General features: G+C 36.3%; 1 protein-coding gene across 1 annotated transcript in view; it reads right to left on the bottom strand.

Annotated features, from left to right (window-relative positions):
* Positions 1-26,072, bottom strand: part of RANBP9 (RAN binding protein 9) — an 89,535-nt gene that overhangs the window by 27,836 nt on the left and 35,627 nt on the right. Inside the window, exons 3-5 of the mRNA XM_032649657.1 lie at positions 8,009-8,061; positions 6,894-7,061; positions 2,834-2,856 (exon numbers count right to left, since the gene is read on the bottom strand). Coding sequence (XP_032505548.1) covers positions 2,834-2,856; positions 6,894-7,061; positions 8,009-8,061 — 244 coding nt within the window. The remainder of the gene's footprint in view (positions 1-2,833; positions 2,857-6,893; positions 7,062-8,008; positions 8,062-26,072) is intronic.

The following is a 26,072-nucleotide window of genomic DNA, read 5'->3' as shown; positions in this document are numbered from 1 at the left end:
CAAAAAATCTCCTACTGTTCCCCATTCTACCACCAGCTACCACATCCCACTTCTTTACTCCTCACTGTGGTCAAAATCCTCCAAAGCTGTCCATAATCTATAATAGCTTCTCTCTTCCGATTCTCTCTTAAACCTGTCCCAGTCAGGACTTCTCCGTCACTCTGCTGAAACTCTCTCGACAAGGTCACCAGTGACCTCCACTCTGCTAAACCCACTGATCAACAGCCCTGTCTTATGTGGTATGTTGCAGTGGCATTTGGCACAGTTAATTTCTCCTTCCTTCTGGATATATTTTCTTCAGTTGGCTTTTTGAGGACACCCAGCTCTTAGTCTTCCTCCTACCTCTCTGATCGCTGCTCCTCACTTTCCTGGTGCGGGTTCCTTCTCTTCTCCCCAGTATGACACGCCCCAGAACTCAGTCCTCACTCCATTTCTCTACAAGCACATACTCCCTTGTTGACTTCAAACAGTCTCATGACTTTAAACACTGAAATGCCAGTGACGCCCAAATTTTCATCTCCAGCCCAGATCACTCTCTGGAATTCCAGGCTTGTATAGCCAACTGCATGCTTAACAAGTCCACTTAACTTATCCAAAATGAACTCCAGATTCCCCCCCTCAAAAAAGTGCTCCAGCTAAAATACAGCCTTCTCCATATCAGTAAGTGGCATCTCCGTTCTTTCAATTCTTCAGGCCAAAAATCTTGAAGTCAAATTCTTTCTTACATTTTCACATCCAATCCATCAGAAAATTCTCTTGGCTCTCAGATTTCTAAAAAATCTTATTTATTTATTTATCAATCATTTAACTCTTTAATCCATTTGGAACCTACTGTAGTATACAGACAAAATCCTAACACTATATATTTTTTCAAAAAGATAAACACTTCTTCCATCACTGCTTATCAAATAACACCTCTTGATGAGCAATTCTGATCTGTAAGACTCCAAATGTTCCCTGGCTTGTTTTCTATTATAACTTGGATTTCTTCCGGTTTTTCTAGGATTTTTCTTCAGGAAGATTAATAACCTATAGATAGGGTGTCTATTCTCTGCCTTTGAGTCTCCTGTCATCTCTCTCAAAACATTTCTAGAGCTGGAATATATCTTATAATCACTGGCACCTTACGGCTGTCCCGGCAGCTGTCATGAGGCAGCAGTGGTCACCACCTGCATAGGTGTGAATTTGCTGAAGGATGAGCTCACCAAAAACTCTTCAGTCTTGACTGTTTTTCCTGGTCAAACAGCTGGATAAATGCAATTCCTAAGACATTTTAGTCAACAAGCCACTATGGACCAACTGAGAAAGGAATGTCAGAGCCCTTGTTGTGTCAGAAATCCTTTAGTTAATACCTTCTGGTCACACGAAGAAAGTGAGCATATGAAACCCTGTACAATGCGGTCAGGAGCTTGGAAGAAAGTGCCAGAGACGTCATGGAGAACTCTTAAGAAATGTTCTTAATGGCAGAGCAGACAGTATCATGTAGAAAACCACAGACATTAACTCTGAACAAGTGTTTTAAAAGGTTGGACTCTGAACATGAAGAAGTTTGGGGAAAACTTTAATCAATTTATATCGTTTACTGTAACATTTTTAGGTGTGTAATGTGATACTGATTAAAAAGTTAAATACCTGAAGAGATCATTCAGTGAATATAAAATATAAATTCTAAATGATATGAAAGCACTTTATCATAGTTTATTAGTTTGTTCGTTTCCACCACCACCACCACCCACCCCCCCGCCCTTAGGGCTACATATGATGCATGTTACAATTGACAGAGCCTTAGATTGGGGAATAAGGTATGCAGAATCAAACTACTTCTTACATCTCTAGTGATCTGAGTCACCATCATCTCCTGCCTGAATTTCTGCAATAGCCCTTCACATGTCGGCTTGCTTCTACCCTTACTCCCCCTGCAGTCTATTTTTCATCCCAGTATACCATAATAACTAACACTCTGCAGTGTCTTTGTATTTCATTCAGAGTAAATGCCCAAGTTCTTACAATGTCCCTCAAGGTCTAGATGATCTCCTCATCCTCCCTGTCATCATATCTGACTCACCTCCTACTGCTTTCATGTCTCTCTACCTCCCTTCATGCTATTCTTCAAACGTGCCAGATGTGCTACTGCCTTAGTACCATTCCCCTAACTATTCCCTCTTCCTGGAACATTCTTGTTCTCTGTATCCGTTTAGTTAACTCCCTCACTTCCTCAAAAGTCCCTGCTCAAGAATTACCTTGAACAAAGGTGAGCAAATTATACCACGTGTGTTCTGTCTTTGGTACTCTCAAGCTCTACTGTTTCTTTTTCTTTAAAAAGTATTTAAATCCTTTAAAAATATTTTTAATGCATTATTTATCCTCTAAGTTGCTCAGCCTGAGCACTCCAAGGGGACAGAGCCCTTTATCTGTTTTGTTGAACAGTGTAGCCCAGGCACAGAACCTGCAGCACAGTGGCACTCAACAGACACTGAATTAGTGAATGACTACAACTGTTGCACAGCCACTTACTAAAAAGTCCAGCAATACCAAAGAGACATATTTCGAATGAATCCACAGTGACACTAAAAAGTGTATTTCAAATAATCATTTCCCATTGAGTTTTTAGCTACAGCTAAGTTCCCTTGGACAATGGTGTCCAGTGCAATTTGGAGGTTAATTTCTGATGGTCCAGACCAACGGTAGCTTGAGAAAGGAGCTCTAGCTTATGCACGGCATGGCATATAAACTTAATTACCAATAAGACTGCATTTTAAACATGATTAGTACCAGTTCTTATATACTTTTAATTAAAAATACAAAACTACTTTTACAAGAAATTATGTCTTACCGGTAAGTCAGTGAAAGCAATACCTAAAAAGAAAAAAAAAAGTGGCATTAGAAGCTGTTTTTCAAGGGCAGAGTATGACGACGAAGCTGAATTTCTAACTAAAAAGAAGGGAAAATATAGCAAAGGAAGAAAAAAATTAAAAAGCTAAATATAAAATAATAAGACTGATTTTTTTCTCACTAACACCTAAGCTGCTTTATCCAACCTTACTATTTAATCTTCCTTACCTATATTTATCTTTTAAATAACTTTGAGGGGAAAGGAAAGATTTTCTGTTAAAAATGGTGGGGGGGGTGAATAGAAAATATAGTACTTTTGTTTCCTTTAAAAAAAATCTTATAAAAGTACATTCTCAGAGCTCTGACTACTCTGGACAAAAAATTTTAATTCCTCCTTCAAAGGACAAAGATTTATACAGTTGAGAATCTCTCTTAAACGTCCGGTGACAGTAATTTCAACAGTCATGTACCAAATACACCTGCACAATGGCAATTTCACCGGGATACAGCTACTGACGTCCCAAAGTGATGGTGTAATCTCCCTCCAAATATTCACATATATTACTTAGCTGAAAATAAGGTAATAAGCAAACCAAATATTCCTGCAGGACCTCATTCATAGGTTTACAAAGACTGAGCTCTAGAAGAATGGGAGGGGCGGTGTTGGTGAGCCAGCTAAGCAAAGCTCTTCCAGTGTAAACACACATTGACACAAAATACAGCCACGCCAGCACCACTGCCTCTGCGGTGCCGATCGCCTTCTAAAAATGGAGGGCCCTCCTGTTATATTATCTTTAAGGTCTCTTCCCACTTGAGAGTCTATGGCTCTGTAATTGTGCTGTATCACCAGAAAACACAACTATCTAACTCTATTTATTAAAGTAATAAAGTTAAAAGGCAAAGTGACTACATCTCTATTGTACGTGTTTTTAAACAAATGGTAAAAACAGTGCTTTGTAATTAAAGTACTGTTTTTATGACTTTTAAAAACTAGTGAACTCATGTTAGCTTGTCAAAAGGAGAAGCGAAGCTGGAGATCCCCCCACCCTCCGTAAGACATTCGGATTACCTTCAGCTTCATTAATAAGTAGAAAGCAAACTGACTATGGGCCAAACGAATATGAGAATTTATTCTAAAAATTTCAGAAAACGAAAAAGAACACAGAAAGCAGCAAGAATGCAGCAAGAAATATGTATGACCATACATATTTCTACCATTTTTCATAAAACAGCAGTCTAATCAATTATTTTCCTCAAAAATGTCTTGATAAAGATTGTCTAAATTCATATTGTTTTAGCAAAAATTCCCTTCTGTCAGTAATTACTGAAATCCTTACTTTACCAAAACCTCTAATGAAAAACCCAACTTAATTCTACAGATGAATACTTTTGAACATTGCCAAATACAGCATCCACAACCTATACATGTTCAGACCACAAAGATGGCACTTTAACAAGCTGTGTAATTATTTAAATTTTACACAGAAAATAATTTTTCCCCTATTTCCTAATCTGATTATCAAGAGGCTTTTTGAAAAGTTATCTTCAATTGATGAATGATAATCAATAAAACAAAATTTTAAAATTTCAAGTAAATTAACTTGCATACTGAAATGTTTCTCCTTTAATTATTTTCTCAAAAACCTTTCCATTTCTCTTTATATGGTAAGTAAATATATATTTTGAAAACCTTCATGAGACAGAAACTAAAGATGTATCAGCCTTGGGGCAGAAATTATCCACTTTGGGAAATACAAGGGAAGCATAACTGAGTAATTTCTTATCTTCTAGATGCTAGAATCTGGATCAGAGATAAGCACGCTACTCTATAAAGGGCCAGCAAGTAAATATTTTCTGCTCTCTAGGCCATGTGGTCTCTGTTTCAACTACTCAATTCTGCTACAGTAGCAGGAAAGCAGCCATATACAGTACATAAATGAATGGGTGTAGCTGTGTTCCAATGAAACTTTACTTAGAAAACAGACAGGAGACCGATTTGGCCCACGGGCCACCACAGCTTGCTGGCGTCTGTTCCAGTGGAACACTTTCTGCTCACCAATGTTTTACCACTGCACCCCCAGCACCTGGCCAACGATAATAAATAACCTTTAGTGAGTACTCACTATGTGTCGGGCAATCACTTGAGAACTTCACATGCATCACTTTGGCTTGCTCTAACAACTTTAATAAGGTAGGTAATATAGTGATCTGATTTTATGATCTGAGGCACAGAAATGTTAAGTAACTTGCATAAGGTCACACAGCCAAACCAGGAGATAAACCCAGGCAACTAAAGAACCCATATTGACCACTGTTATACTGCCTCTGTATGTGCCTAATAAATATTTACAAAATTTATGAATGAATAATGCCAAATATTTCAAAGTGACTTAATTCTAGAATGTGATCCTATCATTAGGCACCCTTTTCTTAAACAGCATCTCACATTTTAAAAACAGCTTCCTTGCTCAAAAGAAAATTTCAAGGTAAATACTTGTGAAAATCTAACAGGAAAAAAATAATACCACATCACCTATGATCTTCTCATCTCCTAAAATAAAACTTCTTCTCTGGAATAAAGTTTGAAAACTGTAAAAAGATTAATTTTGGTTTTAAAAATGTCATCTTTTGCATTTTGAACCAAAGGCCATACCTAAAAGCAGATTTCTCCTGGTTTACTTTAAGATCGCAAATATCTTAAGCAGCCAAGCCAACGAAGACTATGCCAGTGAACGGCTTTGGTAAGTCAGAGCTGAGCACTAACAACAAACACACTAAAATGCCTGTATCCTTCTGGAAACCAGTTTGCCACAGCAATCAAACCACAAATACATATCATCTGCATGGCGACCTTTATCAACATTCTTGCACCAAAAAGAATGTAAGAATCTTTGTGACAGCCTTTAAATTAGATAGCACAGGACTTCAGAATCAATATTAATAATCAGAAGGAAAAGTTTTAAGCTGAATGTAAGTATGAAGAAGACAGTAACTTAATATAAGGAGTATGTTGAGACACTTAAAAAAAAAAAAAGACGATTACCAATGTAGCCAAAAATTTAGAATCTTCTATGAAATTACAGAATAGTTTTTGTATTATATTCAAGAACATTTACCGTATGTCTAAGCATACTATCTGCAGCTTAATTTTTAAATACTATTAATAAGCAAACTGAGCTTTCTGGAGTTACTTAGTTTTTGCCTTTTTTCACTTTACTTCAACAGAAATAATTTGCCATAAATCAAGGATGTTTCAAACAGTAAAATAATGTGAAACTTTTTTACTTTTAAAGCATCAGTTTTGCTATCCTTTCTACTTTCTTTAATACAAAACAAAAACAAGCAACTTCTAAGAAAAGGGAGCATAACAATTATATACAATTTAAAATCTGAAGTATTAGCATAGTCAACTAAAACCCCTGACTTCCTGTTAGTCTTACAATAGATAGATTTCCTCATGTTTTCATTAATCTACTTATTTGCCACCTGTCTTTTACAAGTTTTGCTGTTATTTGCTCATTTAATTCTGCTCACTTTTGCAGAACTAACTTGTAGTCACCATCCTTTATCAACCTTTGTTAGCAGGCCTGATTTTTCAGTATGTCAACGCCCTTCATTTGGTTGGGGGCATCAAGCTTTTTCTCGCTTTGTCATTACCCCCATACTATACTAAAAACTGACAGCTCTTTCTTCTAAGCACCTGTTACCTAGAGAACTGGATCATACTGTGACAGGCTTTATTGAAAGCAAAGCAGAAAACAATTAGCATTTCTACTTCTAGAATAAATATCTGAGTACGAGGTTATTTGCAGTTAGTCCTATATATGTGATACAGTGTGGCCTTCCTTGTAAAAAATAACGGTTTTTAGCTGAATATGTGTCCATTATACTTTGGATTTAAATTGTCACCATTTCCTCAGCTTCTACCTAGAAGGAGCAAAGAAATAATTTCCAGAGGCAACTACTCATAAAGGAGAATTACACAAAAATATTACTACCATGATGTAAGTACAATCATCATAACATCTGGTTATTTAACATGCAATTCATTATCTTAGTACCTAAACTATGTCCATTCTTGGTGTAGAAGCAGGTATTGTTGATAAGGTTAACACAACAGCCAATGACATCACCAGTCGTAAAAGTTGGTCCATAAGGTTGTCCCGTTCCAGAAGAACAAAATGAATGTCCATCATCACCATGATAACCATATGAATGTTTATCCCAGCCTAAAGAGAAAGTTCCAGTATATTTACAGTGAAAAGTAAGGTTACTCTATACTAGAGCTATTCACTAAGATTATAACAAGCTAAGCAAGAATAGTACAACAGATAATACAAAGATAAAATTCCCAAAAGTACATTTAAATTCTCAACAATTACAGTACATAACTTCTATATAAAACACTGCTTACCACATTAAGGAAAATAAATCCACCACACAGAATGCTAAAATATATCTTACACAGAGAGGACTCCTATCAGAAAACGCAAACAAACATAGCAAGACACATTTTCCATGCATATTTCCTTTGCTAATAGACCAAAGGAATTTTGCTTTGATTTGGTTTAAGCACACACACACACATACACACACACACACACACACACACACACACACACACACACACTTTAATATAACAAAAGATTTTTCTTTCAATTTTCAAAAAATTTCCTCCAAGGTTAATTTTTAACATTAGTAAATAGAATACCAGAAAATATAATCGAAGAATCACTTCCATATGATTAATAGTTTTAGGAAACAGTTCTCCTACCTCAATTCACACCTTTCTTAGTTTACGTTTAATATCAGCCTACATTCCCAGAATATTAAAACAACTAAAAATGGTTTAAAACCTAGGGATGTGTTGGGTAGGAAGCAGAACTAACCACATTAAAACATTTAAAGTAGTTGATATGACTATGTACTGGAAGTTAAAAATACCAACAAACAAAACAAAAACAAGCAAAACAAAACAAAACAAAACAATGCATGGTATACTTGTTATGTTTTGCTAAATAGCATAAAATTTATTAAAACCATTCAGCTCGACTTTGAACTCATAAGTGATTAAAAATATAGAAGATTAATGTACTTAACTATCTCCAAGTTATTACTTGACATTTTTAGCCAGAGTTAGCCATAAGACTGTACTGTAATTCAATTACAAGTGTACCTGGTAGTCTATTCATGTTCACACCTTGAGCAGAAAGACCAATTCCCATGTAACTGTTTAAAAAAAAAAGGAAGGAAGGAAGAAAAGCTGGTTATTATAGTCATATATGTATAAATTACCAAACACTCCCAAACATTATTGAACCAAGCCCAAGATGAAACTCACAGGGTAGCTACAAAAAAGTTACCAGAATTCATGAAATAGCAAAAAGGGCAATATTAAGCAACAATAAAACCCAGATTCACAGTAAATTCCTATAGCAATCATTCATAAATATACCCAAAGTATTATTAATACTTAAATACTCTAAAAACTATAAAAATCTTTCCAACGTATCTACACAAATATTTAGAATTAAGACTTCTAACAAAAAGTATAGAGGGACTTGTGGAAGAAAAATGAAATACTAAATAAGAAACAAATGTGTTTTCAAAAGGATACAGTAAAAATCTAGTTCCACACACATACACACACAAAGACATGGAGACATACTGAAAAAATATCCAATTCATATAAAAACATCTGAAATACTTAACAGAATTATACTAAAAAGTATATGCTATGGGGTATCTATATATTCGTTTTCCAAAAGTATTTTGGCAAATTGATAATATGGACTTAAATATGAGACTCAATTATTAATTTATGAAACACTAGAACAAAATTATCTCCACAAAAGAAATACAAGAGGAAAAGGTAATTATTAGAGTATGCAATTTATTTTAAAAGCTTATAAAATATTAATAAAAACTGATAAAGACAGTTCAAAAGGGGGAAAGCATAAAGAAATATATTTATAAGTATCGATGCAAAAAAAGAAAAACTAAATAAAAAAGCAAACTGAATCCATTTGTTAAAAGGCTAATTGTCGGTGATTGTATCATGATTTAAAATGGTATCTGACAAATTTCAGCTACCACTCCTAATAAAAACTCAAATAAAAATAAAAGGAGGGGCTTCCCTGGTGGCGCAGTGGTTAAGAGTCCGCCTACCAATGCAGGGGACACAGGTTCGAGCCCTGGTCCGGGAAGATCCCACATGCCGCGAAGCAGCTAAGCCCGTGCGCCACAACTACTGAGCCTGTGCTCTAGATCCTGTGCTCCGCAGCAAGAGAGGCCACTGCAACGAGAAGCCCGTGCACACCAACGAAGAGTAGCCCCCGCTCGCCTCACCTAGAGAGAGTCCGTGCGCAGCAACAAAGACCCAACACAGCCAAAAATAAAATAAATAAATTTATAAAAAATAAAAATAAAAATAAAAGGAAACTACTTAAATATAACACACTTTTTCCCAAATCTAATACAGCAAGCAAGGCATTCAACAGTGAGACACTGAAGTCATTTCCATTAATATCAGGAACATAGAGATGCCAACAACTGTTAAACATTGTTTTGAAGGTTTTAGTTTAATAAAATAAGAAAATAGGAAGCTTAATAAGAGAACTAAATAACCAGTATAAATATTACAAGACATAAAATTATCTTAATTGTAGTTGCTCTGATTATATACATAGGAAACTATGGAACATACTAAAAGCTTTTAGAATTAACTAGTTATTTTGGAAAAATGACTGAATTTAAGAAAAACATTTTAACTTCTTTTCTAGTAATAACCAGCTAGAGAAAGGAAGTGGAATATATAGACATATCAGTCATAATAACTACAGAAATTATAAAACAAGAGTAAAGAGCTCAAGTAAAGCTCCAGAATGATATCTTAAAAGTGGTAAATAAAAAAAAAAAAAAAAAAAAAAAAAAAAAAAAAAAAAAAAAAAGTGGTAAATAAATGAGTATTTTAGGTATCTGGATAACTTGACAGCATAAAAATAGCAATCTTTCTAAAATGAATATACACATGTAATGAGATTCACAATATACTCCAAATGAATATTTAAAACTAGAGAAAGTGATTTTAAAAGTTCATATGTAAAAACAGAATTTTGATCAAGACAAAATTAAAAAAAAAACTTAAGTGTTTGTCCTACTAGATATTAAAACTCAGAAAATGGAATTCCCAAGTGCAATATTACTAATAAGAGTAAGAGTCAAGTGACACAAGAATAACAAAACATTAAGAAACAGCATTTTGGATGTCTAGTCAAGACTCATATAAGTTGGTATTTTGACTCAGCCCCTTTGTTCCAAATACAGTATACAATGTAATTACTTATTTTTTAAAAAAGTAGTAAGTCACAAGATAATCTTTGAGAAGAAACACAAAACTGTGCTCTGGCTCTGCAAAGCTCTGCGTCCTTGAGCACCCATTAATGGGTAGGAGTTTCTCCTGAGGAAACAAACACTAAAAAGGCTCCACAAGGGGATCATTAGCTATGCTCACTGCTTAAAGCCAACAACTGGAATAGGCTTCCCCTCCTGAAGGGGAAGAAAACACTGATACCACCTGCTGCCTTGGCTAAAATTCATTTGACATTGTTGTCTAGTTGAAGGGAAGGGGGAAGGAATAGCCTCTTAAGACCTGAACAAATTTACTGAATGGATTTGTTATTGAATCTGCAATACTCCCAATACCATTTTGAAGAAAGAACCTGGAAACTCTAATGTAGACCTGGTTTTAGATTGGGGACCCAGGAGTTAGGAAGCAACTATAAAGTATAATAAAGGGAATAAGTATAGAACTAGATAAACAAAATGGAGAAAAATGTTAAACTTTCTAATTAAAATAAGGCCACAAAAACAAAATTCTAAAATATACCAAATATATATATAAGACCAACAAAATACACAACTGGAACATGAATTCATTCTAGATGACATCAAACAATGGAGAGTATGACAAAAAAGATTTTTTAATACATTTAGGATTATGTGAAAGAAAAAAAGGAATCACCATCACTAAAAAATACAGTGGAGCACCAATATTTACTGAGATAATTTAGCTCGTGATTTTCCACAACTCAACTGAAAAATACGTTGGTAAGTTGAAAGTGCACACCACAGAGAAAGATAAAAACACATCACAGACTATCAATGCAAACAAAATCCTAAAAGCTTCCAAAAAGAAAGGCAGATTACCTCAGAAGGAATGACGATTAAAATGACAGCTGACTTCTCCCCAGCAACAGGTGATGACTGTGAACAATGGCACGAAGTACTGAAAGTAAAGAACTGTCAACCTAGAACTTAATTCCCAGGTAAAGCATCATCCAAGAATGAGGGCAAAATAAGATATTTTATGGCATAAGAAAGCTAACACTTTACTATCCACAAGTGTTCACAAAGGAACTATTTGAGAATGGACTTTAGCAGGAAGACAAGTGAAAACAGAAGGAATGCATGGGACAAAGAAATGACAACTAGAAAAGAAAATGATGAAATGTAATTAAAATTCATTACTGAAAAAACCGCTATTAGGAATTTAAAAAATCTATAATCCAGTTATAATGTACTAGAATACAATTCAAAATTACTTGACATATAAAGACATAGTAAAATATGACCCATATTCAAGAGAAAAGACAAGACAATGACCGGGAGAGCCTCAAGTCATTGGAATTAAAGCTAAAGTATTTAAGGCAGCTGCTGTTACTATGCTTAGGGATGTAAAGGGAAATATGCTTGCAATGAATGAAACAGGAAATTTCAACAAAGAAAAAGAAACAATAAAAAAATGAAATTCTGGGGCTTCCCTGGTGGCGCAGTGGTTGAGAGTCTGCCTGTCGATGCAGGGGACACGGGATCGTGCCCCGGTACGGGAAGATCCCACATGCCGCGGAGCGGCTGGGCCATGAGCCATGGCCGCTGAGCCTGCGCGTCCGGAGCCTGTGCTCCGCCAACGGGAGAGGCCACAACAGTGAGAGGCCCGCGTATCACACACACACACACACACAAAAGAAATTCTGGAGCTGAAATATATTTGAAATAAATATTTACTAATGTACCTAATGGCACACTGGAAATAGCAAAATGAGTAAGTAAACAATGACAGAACTGATCTGAAGAACAGAGAAAAAATACTGATGGAATAAAAAGAGAGCCTCTTGGGCAGTAGCAAAAGGTCTAACATAAATGTAACCGAACTCCCACAAGGAGAAAGAGAATGGAACAAAAAAATTGAGAAGAATTCCCCAAACTGGGTAAAAGAAAAAAATTTACACATTTAAAAAGCACAGAAACCTCAGCAGGTTAAGTACAAAGAAAAGCACACATAGGCACAAATCACAGCGAAACAGCTAAAAACTAAGAATGAAGAGAAAATACTGAAAGCAGCCAGAAAAACATGATGCATTACTTTCAACAGGAGCGCTAAGCTGAATATCTCCTGACTTCTCAGAAGAAAATACGAAGAGGCCAGAAGATGGCTGAACAAAACATTCACAAGAGCAGAAAAGGGGAAGGGGAACCCATGCCAACACAGGGTGTTATATTAAGGAAATATCCTTCAAGAATGAAAGCGAAATAAAAATATTTCTCAGATAAGAGAAAAAGAATGTGTTGCCAGCAGACCTGCACTAAGAAAAATACTAAAGTAAATCTGCCAAACTGAAAGGAATCAGATATATATATATATCATATATATATATATCATATATATATAAAGGTATACCAGATATAACATATACAGGTACATCAGATAGATACCTGGATTTTCAGGAAGGAAAGAAGAGCATTGCAAATGGCACACACATGGGTACATAATAAAAGACTGTTTTCACTCTTGATTTCCTTAAAAACATGTATGACTCCTTAAAGCAAAAATAACATGTATTGCCCAGTTGATAAGATAAGTAGATGTAATACATATGAGTAACTACAGCAAAAAGTACAGGAAGAGGCAGTAAATGGACCTATACGGTTGCAAGTTTCTGTATTTTATGTGAAATAGTAAAACATTAATTCTTAGTAAGTTATGAAAATAGGGATATATACTAAAATCTTTAGAGTAGCCACTAAAAAACTACAGAGATATTAGTTAAAAAGCCAACAGGTAAATTAAGACAGAACTCTAGCAATATATCAAAATGATAATATATCAAGACCAGGTGGTGTTAATCCAGGAACACAACACTGGTTTAACATTCAAAACACCAATCAATATATTTTATCAAATTAGGAGAAAACTCTTATGATCATTTAATTAGCTGTAGAAAAACATTTGACAAAATTCAACACCTATTCACAATAAAAACTCTCAGCAAACCAGAAATACGAGGGACCTTCACCAACCTACATTTACAAAAAACCTACAGCTAGCATTCGTAATAGTGAAATATTGAAAGCTATTCCCGTGAGATCAAGAACAAGGTAAGAATGCCAGCTCTCACCATTTCTATTCAACACTGTACTGAAAACCCTAAGCATTTCAATACGGCAATAAAGAGAAATAAAAGGCATAAATAAAAAAGGAAGAAATAACTTGCCCAACGTCACACAGCTAGTAACTGGCAGAACTTATTGGGCAAGTTACTCATCTGAACAACGTGCTGATAATAACGGAACCTACCTCACCGGCTTGTTGTGCGGGCTAAGTATATTTGCAAATGCAAGGAACTCAGAGATGTGCCAAATTTATAACAAGAACTGTGTTACTGTGACTTGTTAGCATTTTATTCTCTGTGCCCAGTGGAGGCCTGGCACATAGAAGGTGCTCAATGCACAGTTTTGAAGGAATGAATAAATGAATGAATGATTAGTTTGATTAAAAAAAAATCTCACAAAGTAATGGTATGACATATTTTTAGAGTTTAACATAGCTTGCTTATTTATTTATTTATTGGGCTGCATTGGGTCTTCGTTGCTGTGCACAGGCTTTCTCTAACCATGGCAAGTGGGGGCTACTCTTCCTTGCAGTGTGCGGGCTTCTCATTGCAGTGGCTTCTCTTATTGCGTAGCACGGGCCCTAGAGCACGTGGGTGTCAGTAGTTGCAGTGTGCGGGCTCAGTAGTTGTGGCTCACAAGCTCTAGAGCGCAGGCTCAGTTGCTGTGGCGCACGGGCTTAGTTGCTCCAAGGCATGTGGGATCTTCCTGGGCCAGAGATCGAACCCGTGTCCCCTGAATTGGCAGGCGGATTCTCAACCACCGCGCCACCAGGGAAGTCCCAACACATCGTATTGTTAAAACTGAATACAGACATATAAATATATTCATCTAATAAAAACATCCTATTTGGGGGAAAAAAAGGAAGAAATAAATCTGACTTTACTTGTAGATAACATTAATTTAACAAGAGGTAATCTTAAAAAAACAATCAGAATAAGTGAATTTAACATGGCTGCAGGATACAAAGTTATTGTATAAAAAAAATCTATTGTATTTGTATATACTGGCAGTAAACACTAAGAAGATAAAATTTAAAAAACAATTATGTCTACAATAGCACTAGAAAGCATAAAACATTTTAAGAACTGAAAAAAAGGCATGAAGAATTTCTCTGCTGAAAATTACCAAACACTGGCAGGGGGAATTAAAGAAGATGTAAATAAATGGAGAGATATATCACATTTATGGACTAGAAGACTCAAAACTAGTAAGGCTGCAATTCTCTCCAAATTGATCTCTAGAGTCAATGCAATCCATATTATACTCACGCTAGGAGGTTTTTGTAAAAACTGACAGGCTGATTCTAACATTTATACAGAAATAAACAGGATCTAAAATATCCAAAGAAAGTTTGAAAAAGAATACAGATGTAGGACTTACACCATCTGACCTCAAGATTTACCATAAACCTGAGTAAGCAAGACAGTATGGTACCAGAATTAAGGATCAACAAATAAATCAATGGAATGGATTCAAAAAGAGCTCAAAAAGAGATCCACACTTACACAATCATTTAATATTTTACAAGGGTGCCAAAACAATCCAAAAGAGTAAGGAAAGTTTTTCTAACAAACAGTGATAGAACTGATACCCATTTGGAAAAGTAAACATTAATCTCTACCTCACACAATATATAAAACTCAACTGAAGACGGATCATAGTCCTAAACACGAAAGTTAAAACTATAAAGCTTCTAAAAAAAAAAACACGTAAAAATGTCTTAATGACTTTGGGATAAAGCAAATACCTATCAGGACACAGAAAGCAAGAACCATAAAATAACAAACTCATAAATCAGACATCAGCAAAATTAAAATCTTCTGCTCAAAAGACATAAGACTATCCAATTTTTATAAATGGACAAAAGATCTGAATAGACACTTCACAAAATAATACTGCAAATAACCAAGAAGCACATGAAACTGCTACACAGCATTAGTCAGTCACTAGAGAAACAAATTAGAACCACACTGAGATACCACCATGCACCCAGCAGAACGGTTAAAATGTAAGACTGGCCACACCAGTACTGCCACAGATTTGGCACAGTAAGAGCTTTCATACACTGTTGGTGGGAATGTAAAACGGGACAACTCCTTTGGAACCATGGCTGGCAGTGTCTCAAAAGACCGAACATGTACTTACCCCAAGACCCAGCAATTCCACTCAAAAGATAAATGAAGGCACTATGTGCACCTAGAGACTTGTACAAATACGTTCATAAGAGCTCTTCACAATGGAGGAAAACCTGAAACAGTCTGGGTATCTATCAACAAGTGAATGGATACACAGACTGTGGTATGTTCTACTCAGAAATAAAATGGAAAATGAATTACCGATATACACAACATGGATGATCTAAAAAATGTTACCGTGAATCAAAGAAATCTTACTAAGATTTCTTATATGATTCTCTTTACAGACATACCTCATTTTATTGAGCTTCACAGATGCTGTGTTTGTTTACAAAGTGAAGGTCTGTGGCAGCCCTGCATCCAGCAAGTCTATCAGCACCAATTTTCCAACAGCACTTGCTCACTGCGTGTCTCTGTCACATTTTAGTAATTCTTTATAATATTTCAAACTTTTTCATTATTATTAGCATTTTTTAGTAGTAAAGTATTTAACGTAAATACTTCTTCTGACATAATGCTATCGCACAATTAGCAGACTACAGTATAATGTAAACATAGTTTATATGCACTGGGAAACCAAACAATTCATGTGACTCACTTCCTTGTTGCATTTGCTTTATTGTGGCAGTCTGAAACCGAACCTGCAATTTCTCCAAGGTATGCCTGTATATGAAGTTCCGAACAGACAAAATGAAAATAACAGTCACCTCTGAGAGGGTGAGGACAGGGCCTAACCGGGAAAGAGTATGAGGGGACACTTCCACGGATGATGGTCCAGTTCTATGTTTTGATGGGAGCTTGCATTTCACAGATGTATGCATCTGTAAAACTCATCAAATGGTACACCTCAGACTTCACTGTATGTAACCTTTATGATGATTAAAAAGAGAACAATAAGCAAGTATCAAATTCTACTTAGTGATATGCATGGTGTAGTAATTAGGAGTTAAGTCTACTTACTTTGAAATGCATCAAAAAATAAGATGGATCATTGGGTGGACAAAGTAATGGGCACATATGGGATAGAGCGATTAGTCAGTTCTACCATAGCATGACATTTGAGTTCCTTAAAATCACTGCACTATACAACACCATGCAACAAAAACCACAGAGTTTATGGGGGAAGTGGGGTTAAGAGCAAAACAGTCAAAAACTTCAATAGTAACATATTTTTAAAAATATAAGAATCCAAAAAAAAACCACCAAAATTCAATAAAAATGGTTTTACACATGTTGAATTGCCAAGAAATACATAAATACTACAATAAATATGGTACCTTACACTGAAAAAGACCTGAAGTTTACTTGGGGAAGTAGGTGAAGCAGGGCTGCAGCTTGTGGGTTATTGTGAAGTGGTGGAAGGAGTTGACAGGGGAAATATGCAACACCAGATGTGGATGGGTGTGGCTCCCAACAAACAGTGAACCAAGAAAGCTGGTAGATGCTTGAGGTGTTGCATGACATATAAACACACGCTCAAATTCAGTAGCAGTGAGGGAGTGGAAAGAATTGACAGACAAGAAACTTACTGTGGTATTATGTGCAGTAAGTCCCCTACATATGAACCTTCAAGTTGCGAACTTTCAACGTGCATTCGCATGTCCAGTCACATAAGTTAGTTCATGTGTCTGGTGTACGTTGTCATATGAGTGCATCCTCTATGAGTGGTAGTGCTTTTGGTACTTTACTGTACAGTACTGTACAGAGTGCAGGATCTTCATTTCAAGCCCAGGATGTCCGGAAGCAAGCGTAAAAGCAGCAGTGACGTAGCTGGTACTGCTAAGAAGTGCCAAGTGAGAACAATGGAAACAAAAGTGAAAACAATTGAGAGAGTGGAAAGAGGCGAAAAGATGGGAGACATCACTCCTTCTTATAACATGCATCGTCCGACCATCAGCACGATTCTGAAGAATAAGGACAAGATCATGGAACATGTGAAGTCTGCTGTGCTGATGGTGTCAACGATAATATCGAAGAAGTGTGGGAAAGTGATGGAGGAGATGGAGAAACTTGTGTGGATGCAGGATCAGCATGTGTCGAGGTGCTCAGCTTAATGCTGATTCAAGAGAAAGCCAGACGCCTCTATGAAGACTTGAAGAAGAAACACGGCAAAGAATCAGAGGGCACATCTTTTAATGCCAGCCATTGCTGGTTTCACTGGTTCAAGGCTAGAACCAACCTTCGCAATGTAAAAGTAAGTGGTGAGGCAGCAAGGGCAGATACGGTAGCTGCCCAGGAATTTCCTGAAACACTTCAAGAAATTATTGATGAAGGCTCGTATTTACCCGAGCAGGTTTTTAAGGTAGATGAGACAGGACTGTACTGCAAGAGGATGCCAGACCGAAGTTCCATCAGTAAGGAGGAAGGAAAAGTTGATGCCAGGTTATATATAAAGCAGCAAAGGTTAGGCTAACTCAGCTGTTTGGTGGCCATGCTTCCGGTGAGATGAAGCTGAAGCCTCTCTTGGTTTATCATTCACAGAACCCAAGAGCCCTTAAAAACATAGCCAAGGGCTCTCTCTTCCTGTTGTGTGGAAGAGTAACCCCAAAGCCTGGGTTACAAAGGCCATTTTCCAGGACTGGTTTTTCCACCACTTTAGCCTAGAGGTAGAGAAATACTGCTTGGAGAAGGACGTCCCATTAAACATTCTTTTGCTGCTCCACAGTGCTCCGGGCCACTCTCCCATTCATGGGACAACTTTCATCCCAATGTCAAAGTAGTGCCTCTGCCACTGAATACTGTGTCGCTCATCCAACCTATGGACCAGGGAGTTATGGCGACTTTCAGGAAATATTTACATCACACTTTTCATCAGACAGTAAAGGCAAGTGACGAATCAGGAACAACGCTGTGACAATTTTGGAAGGACTAGAACATCTACAAGGCCATAAAAAACACTGACTTTGCTTGGCATGAGGTTATAGCCATCACCCTGAACAGGATTTGGAAGAACCTTTGCCAGCAGTGTGTTCACAATTTTCGTGGATTTGAGAAGGTGGATGAGGAGTCCAAAGTGGTCTCCAGCAAGAAGACCAAGTGACCCTCAGCAAGAAGCTGGAGCTAGATCTGCAAGAGGACGACTTCACTGAACTCCTTGCTGTGCAACACAAGGAGCTGACTAATGAAGACCTGATGGAACTGGAGGCCCAGAGAAAGGATGAAGAGAGACAAGAGGAAGAAAAAGTAACTGAAAAACCGAAGAGACTCACGATGCAGGAAACGGCAAGGGGTTTTTCTTTATTTGAGGAGGCACTGTTAGTTTTTGAGGCACAGGACCCACACACAGAACAGTACACGAAAGTACTGTTCACGATGCAGCCGTTCAGAATGTGATCAAGTGCTACCGTGTCATCTATGATGAGAAAAAAAGAGCTACTACCTAGACATCACTGGATTGTTTTTTCAAAAGGGTAGATAAAATTGAATCCAGCAAGGAACCAGAACCTGTGCCATCAATGTCAGGCGTGAGTGAAATGGCAGCTTGCCCTCCGCCTCCTACTGCTGACGATCCTTCAGCTCTACCGTCTCCCACCTCCTCTCCCTCCTCCGGTCAGTAACTCTTCTTGCCTGTTCACTCGATGCCAGCCCCTGTGTGCCAGCTGTTGTACTGCACTACCGTACTTCTCAAGGTACTGTACTGTGAGATTAAAAACATTTTATTTTTTGTTTTTTATGTATTATTTGTGTGAAAAGTACTATAAACCTATTACAGTATGGTACTATACAGCCGACTGTGCTAGTTGGGTACCTAGGCTAACTCTGTTGGACTTATGAACAAACTGGACTTACAAATGCACTCTCTGAATGGAACTCATTCATATGTAGGGGACTTCTTGCGTTTAAAAAGGGAAATGGGCATGAAGTTTTTTTAGATCAATATATCAATACAAATAATTTCAAATTATACATTATTAGCATTGTTAATAATAGTGTGCCAAATATCAAAGAACAGAGACTAAGAGGACTAGTTTAGTTTAATTCCTATTATAGATAGATTTAAGTTTGCTAACTTATTATTCGTCCTACCTGTTCTCTCCCTTCGTCCTTTTCTGTGCTCTTTGTATTTTTGTATTTTATGACCTTTGTTAGCTTTTTGCTATATATTTTGGCATTGCATTAATGAGTACCACGTAAGTTTAAAAAACTGCACCTTTAATATGTCATATTCTTGATTGAATTAGTATATTTATCAAATGCTGGCAATGCAACACACCACTTTTAAAAACCTTTTTACCTCTTCCCACATGTTCTGATACTGTGGTCCTGTTTTGCTTCATTATATGTCACAAACTCCACAAAAGCAAGTTGCTATTATTGCTTTATATAACTAATGCTATGTAACCCAGATAGATCAACAACAGACTTCTCATGAGAAACCATGGAAGCCTGAACGCAGTGGGATAATATACTGCAACTGCTGAAAGAAAAAAAAAAACTATAAACCAAGAATTCTATATCCACTAAAACTATATTTCAAAAGAGAAATTAAGACGCTCCTAAATAACAAAAACAGAGAATCTGTCACTAACAGACCTGCGCTATAAGAAATAAGGTGGAAAAGAAACTAGTCAGTTACTCAAATGTATACAAAGAAATAAAGATCAGTAAAGATAACTGCATAGGTAAGCATAAAAGGCAGTGTAAGTGTATTTTTCTTTGTAACTCTTTTCTTCTCCTATCTAACTTAAAAGATATAAAGCAATAATTATAACTCTCTGGGCCTAAACTGTATAAAGGTATAATTTATGACAATAATAACAAAAAGAAGAGGGGAGACAATGAAAATATTATGAAGCTAGGTTTAACACACTGTTGGAATTAAGTTGATATTAATCCAATTTATATTGTTTTGAGTTAGGATATTATATGAGTAATCCTCCAGAGCAACCATTAAGAAAATAACTCAAAAACTACAGAAAAGAAACCACAATAAAATTATTAAAAGGTACACTAAAAAGTCTACTTCAAACAAAAGAAAGCAACAGAAGAACAGAAAAACAAAAAGACATGAGACCAAAATAGCAGACATAAGTCCTCCCTTATCAGTAATTGCAATAACTGCAAATGGATAAAATCATTCAAAGGCAGAGACTCACAGAACACATTTTTCTTTTTTTAAAGATCCAAAGAGATGTTGTCTACAAAGACATTTCAGATTTGAACACACAAATAGGTTGAAATTAAAAGGAAGGAAAAAGAAATACTATGCAAACAGTAATCAAATGAGAGCTGAAATAGTTATACTTGCATCAGACAAAATAGACTTTAAGACAAAATTTGTTACTAGAAACAAAACAATATATTTATTATGATAAAAAGGGTCAATACATCAAGAAGACATAAAAATTATACACAAATATGAACCTAACAACAGAGCCCTAAAATATTTAAAGCAAAAACCCACAGAATTAGGGAGAAATACACAATTCATGATAATGATTGGAGACTTCAATAACCTACTTTCAATAATGGATGCAACAACTGATAGAAAATCAACAAGAAATGTAAAACTTGAACATAACTATAAATCAACCAGAACCAACAGTCGTTTACACAACACTCCACCAACCATGGTAGAATACACATGCTCCTCAAGTGCACACAGATTTTCCAAGACATATTAGGCCATAAAACAAGCCTCAATAAATTAAAAAAAAAATTGAAATCATACATGGTATACTCTCCAACTACAAGAAAATCAAGTTAGAAATCACAAACAGAAGGAAATTTGGAATGTACACAAATATATGGATACTAAACATGCTCCTAAAAAAAAATACAAAAAAAGAAATAATAGGGGAAATTTTTAAACACTTAGAAATGAATGAGAATGAAAACACAATACACCAAAACTTGTAAGATGCAGCTAAAGTAGTTCTTAGAGGGAAGTTTATAGCTGCAGTTGCCTAAAATAAAAAAAAGAAAGATCTCTAATGAATAATCCAACTCTCAACCTCAAGAAACTAGAAAATGAACAACAAACTATTAAACCCAAAGCAAGCAACAGGAAGGAAATAATAAAGATTAGAGCAGAAATAAAAGAGACCAGGAAAACAACAGAATCAATCAGCCAAAAAATTGGTTCCACTAAGCAAGAAAAAAAGACTCCAATTATCAGAAATCAGAAATGAAAGAAAAAATATTAATACCAAACTAAAAAAGATTAAAAACTTAAAAGGATTATAAGAAAATACTATGAACTATATAGCAACAAATTAAATAACCTACTTAAAAATGAACAAATTCCTAGAAAGTCATAAACTACCAAAACTGATAAGCAATCTTAAAACTTCCCGCAAAGAAAAGCCCATGCTCAGATGGCTTCCCTGATGAATTCTACCAAACATATAGAGAACAATGACCACCAATCCTTCTCAGACTCTTCTTCCCCCCAAAGTTAGAAACACTTCCTAACTAATACTACAAGGCCAGTGTTACCCTGCTGCCAAAATCAGATAAAGATATCACAAGAAAACAACAGAAAAATATCCTTTATGAACACGGACACACAAATCCTCAACAAATTACTAGTAAATGAAGCCCAGTAACACACAAAAAGGATTATACATCATGACCAAGGAGGACTTATGCCAGGAATAAAAGGCTGGTTTAGAAACAAAATCAATGTAATATTAATATAATTAATAATATTAATATAATAAAGGATAAAAGCCACAAGATCATCTCAACAGACACAGAAAAAGAATTAGGCAAAATTCATCACCTTTCTTGATAAAGACACTCAACTAATTAGAAATAAAAGGGAAACTCCCAACCTGATACAGGGCACCTATGAAAAAATATCTGTAGCTAACATCAGATTTAATGGTAAGAGACTGCTTTTCCCTTAAAATCATGAACAAGAAAAAGATACCCTCTTTTACCACTTCTATTCAACATGGTACTGGAGGTTCCAGCTTGGGCAGTAAGGCATGAAAAATAAAAGACACCAGCTTGTTAAGGAAGGAGTAAACATCCTCTATTCACATACAACATAATTTTGTACATAAAAAATCCAAAAGAATCCTTGCCAAAATAGTATTAAAAATTAATAAACAAAATCAGCATGACTGCAGGATACAAGTTCAATATGAAAATCCAATTTTATTTCTACACACGAGCAATGAACAATTTAAAAATAAATTTAAGAAAACAATTCCATTTACAACAGAATCAAAAAGAATAAAATATCTACAAATAAACTTAACAGGACAGTACAAGACTTGAACACAAAAAACTACAAAACACTGTTGAAAGAAATTAAAGAACACCTAAATAAGTGGAAAGGCTACCACGTTTATGGATTGGAAGAATTAATACTGTTATGATAGCAATATATAAAAGTTAAAAAAAGATAGCAATATTCCCCTAACTAATCTAGAGATTCAAGGCAATCTCTATCAAAAGTCAAACTTGCTTTTCTGCAGGAAGTGACAAACTGATCCTGAAACTCGTATGGAAATGTAATAGGGCCCAGGAGAGCCAAAGCAATCTTGAAAAAGAACAAAATTGGAGGACTCACAGTTCCCAATTTTAAAACTCACTGTAAAGTTACAGTAATCAAGAGAGTACATTACTGGCTTAAGAATAGACATAAATATTAATGCAATAAAATTTAGAATCTAGAAATTAACCCTTACATTTATGATCAGTTGATTTTGACAAGCTGGACAAGATAATTCAAAGGAGGAGAAAACAGTTTTTACAACAAACTGTGCTGGGACAACTGGATATATCTATGCAAACCAAGGAAAGTGAATCAATACCTCACATCATATACAAAAATTAATTTAAAAATGGAATCAAAAATTAAGAGGGAGTGCTAAAACCACATACTCTTAGACAAAAACACTGGAGTAAATCTTCATGACCCTGGATCAGGCAATGGTTTCTTAGGTATGACAGCAAAAGCACAAGCAATGAAAGAAAAATAAACTAGACTTCATAAAAATTTAAAACTTTTGTGCTTCAAAGGATACTGTCAAGGAAATTAAAAGACAAACCACAGAATAGGAGAAAATATATACAAATCTACATAGGTGATATGTGATTTCTATCCAGAACATATATACAATTCTTAGAACTCAACAATAAAAAGAAAACCCGACTAAAAAAAAATGGGCAAAGGATCTGAATAGACATTTCTCCAAGAAAGATATACAAATGACCAATAAGCACATGAAAAGATGCTCAGTATCATTAGTCATTAGAAAAGGCAAATCAAAACCACTATCACTTCACACACATTAGGATGGCTAAAATCAAGAAGACATGTTGGCAAGGATGTGGAGAACTTAGAACTTTCATAGTTGGTGGCAATGTAAAATAGTGCACTCACTTTGGAAAACAGTTTAGCAGTTCCTTGAAATGGTAATCACAGTTTCCTTATGAACCATTAATTCAACTCCTAGGTATCTATTCAGGAGAAATGAAAACATATCCACTCATAAAAATGTTACACAAATGTTCCTAACAGCATTCTTCCTAATAGCCAAAAAAGTGTTTCTAGGGGCTTCCCTGGTGGCGCGGTGGTTGGGGGTCCGCCTGCCGATGCAGGGGACACGGGTTCGTGCCCCGGTCTGGGAGGATCCCACGTGCCGCGGAGCGGCTGGGCCCGTGGGCCATGGCCGCTGAGCCTGCGCGTCCGGAGCCTGTCCTCCGCAACGGGAGAGGCCACAACAGTGAGAGGCCCGCGTAACGCATAAAAAAAAAAAAAAAAAAAAGTGTTTCTACCTACTAATGAATGGATAAACAAATGTAATATCTTTACAATGGAATATTTGACCTCAAAAAGAAATGTGAGTACTGATAAATGCTACAGCGTGAGGAACCTTGAAAACACTATACTAAGACAAACCAGAAACAAAAGATCACACATTATATGATTCCATTTACATAAAATGTGCAGTATAGGCAAATCCAAAAAAAACAAAATAGTTAAGTGGTTGCCTAGGACTGGGAAGAGTGGCTGCTAATAGATATAATAGGATTTCTTTTTCAGGTGATACGAATGTTCTGAAGTTAGACAGTGGTAAGGGTTGCACAATTCTGTAAATATACTAGAAACTACCAAACCATGCTTTTAAGGGTAAATTTTGATGGGTATATGAATTATGTCTCCATAAAACTCTCATTAAAACATAAACAAGAGGACTTCTGGCTTCAGCTCTGATAATGTAAAGGGACTGAAATTTATCACTCCCTCACAACCGGAAAAAAAAGGTGATCAAATTGAAAAGCAACCACTCCTCTTAGATTCCTCAGAAAACTGAGTTCACAGGACAAAATGCCTCCAGGAAAATTGAAGAGACAAGTGAACACAGAGAATGAGAGCTTACCAGGAGTAGGAGTCTCTGGAGACTTTAACTGGTAGAAATACTTTAAAGGTGAATGAATTGCTGGAGGCTGAGTGTGAACTAGCTTGAGCTTTAAACCTCTTTGGGTCCCGCTCTTAGAGAACCTTCCATATACTCATGAGTTTTACCTTCAGGAGCTCCACCATGTTATCATTAAACAAAGAAAACCCTTCCAGTTTTGTGCTGGGGAGAGGAAAAGTAACCATTTTGAGATATGCCCAGAGCAATCTGGTCTCTTTAACAAAGACCTGCCTTCAAGGGTAACTACTTTCCAGAGCCTTTTTGACCTAAAGGGAGGGTAATTAGACAACTCCAGTACCAGCTAGCCTTCCCAATTGAAATAAGGGGAGAAGGAAAAAAGGGTAAAACTCTTCCAAAGATCACAGCCCAGGAACTCTGGTCACTGTTGTGGCCTCTCCTATTTACGAGCACAGGCTCCAGACGCGCAGGCTCAGCGGTCATGGCTCACGGGCCCAGCTGCTCCACGGCACGTGGGATCCTCCCGGACCGGGGCACGAACCCGTGTCCCCTGCATCGGCAGGCGGACTCTCAACCACTGCGCCACCAGGGAAGCCCACAACTGGTATTTAATCATAAGTTACAGAACACTTCCCTTTCCAGTACCTATCACCACATCAACAAGGCTCCAGTATAAAAACAAATTACAAGCGAGACAGCTGAAAGACAGACTCTATTTAAGGAGTTTCTAGGGAAACCCAAAACAGCAGAGAAAACAAAAGCAAGGAAACTAGAGGTAAATTAAGCTTGTGACACCTACAAATAATACAAACAAATTGGCAAACATTAAACACAGCCTAACTCTTAGCCAGATAATTATAAAACCTCACACTAAAGACCTATTTACCTGAGTTCCTGCTATCCAATAAATCATGTAGTTTTCAACAACAAAAAAATTCACTACATGCTAAAAAGAAAAATTACATTCTGTAGAGACAGAGCAAGCATCACAACTAAACCAGATATGGCCGAATTTTGGAGTTATCAAACTAAAAATTTAAGATAACTGTGATTAACCTGCTATGGACTGCAAAAAAGAATCAAAACAAATGCTAGAAATCAAAAACACTAACACAAATGAAGAATGCTTTCAACAGGCTCATCATTAGACTAAACACAACCGAGGAAACAATCTGTGAGCTTGAAGGTATGTCAACAGACACTTCCCGAACTTACATGGCAAGAGAAAAAAGGAATGAAAAAACCAGAAAAGAGTATACAAGAACTGTGGGACAACAATAAAAGGTGCAACACATAATGAGGATACGGCAAGGAGAAG

The sequence above is a fragment of the Phocoena sinus genome, chromosome 11, assembly GCF_008692025.1.
Source record: "Phocoena sinus isolate mPhoSin1 chromosome 11, mPhoSin1.pri, whole genome shotgun sequence".
Lineage (NCBI taxonomy): Eukaryota > Metazoa > Chordata > Mammalia > Artiodactyla > Phocoenidae > Phocoena > Phocoena sinus.
The sequence above is the reverse complement of the archived record's forward strand: the minus strand, read 5'-3'. Positions and strand labels throughout refer to the sequence as shown.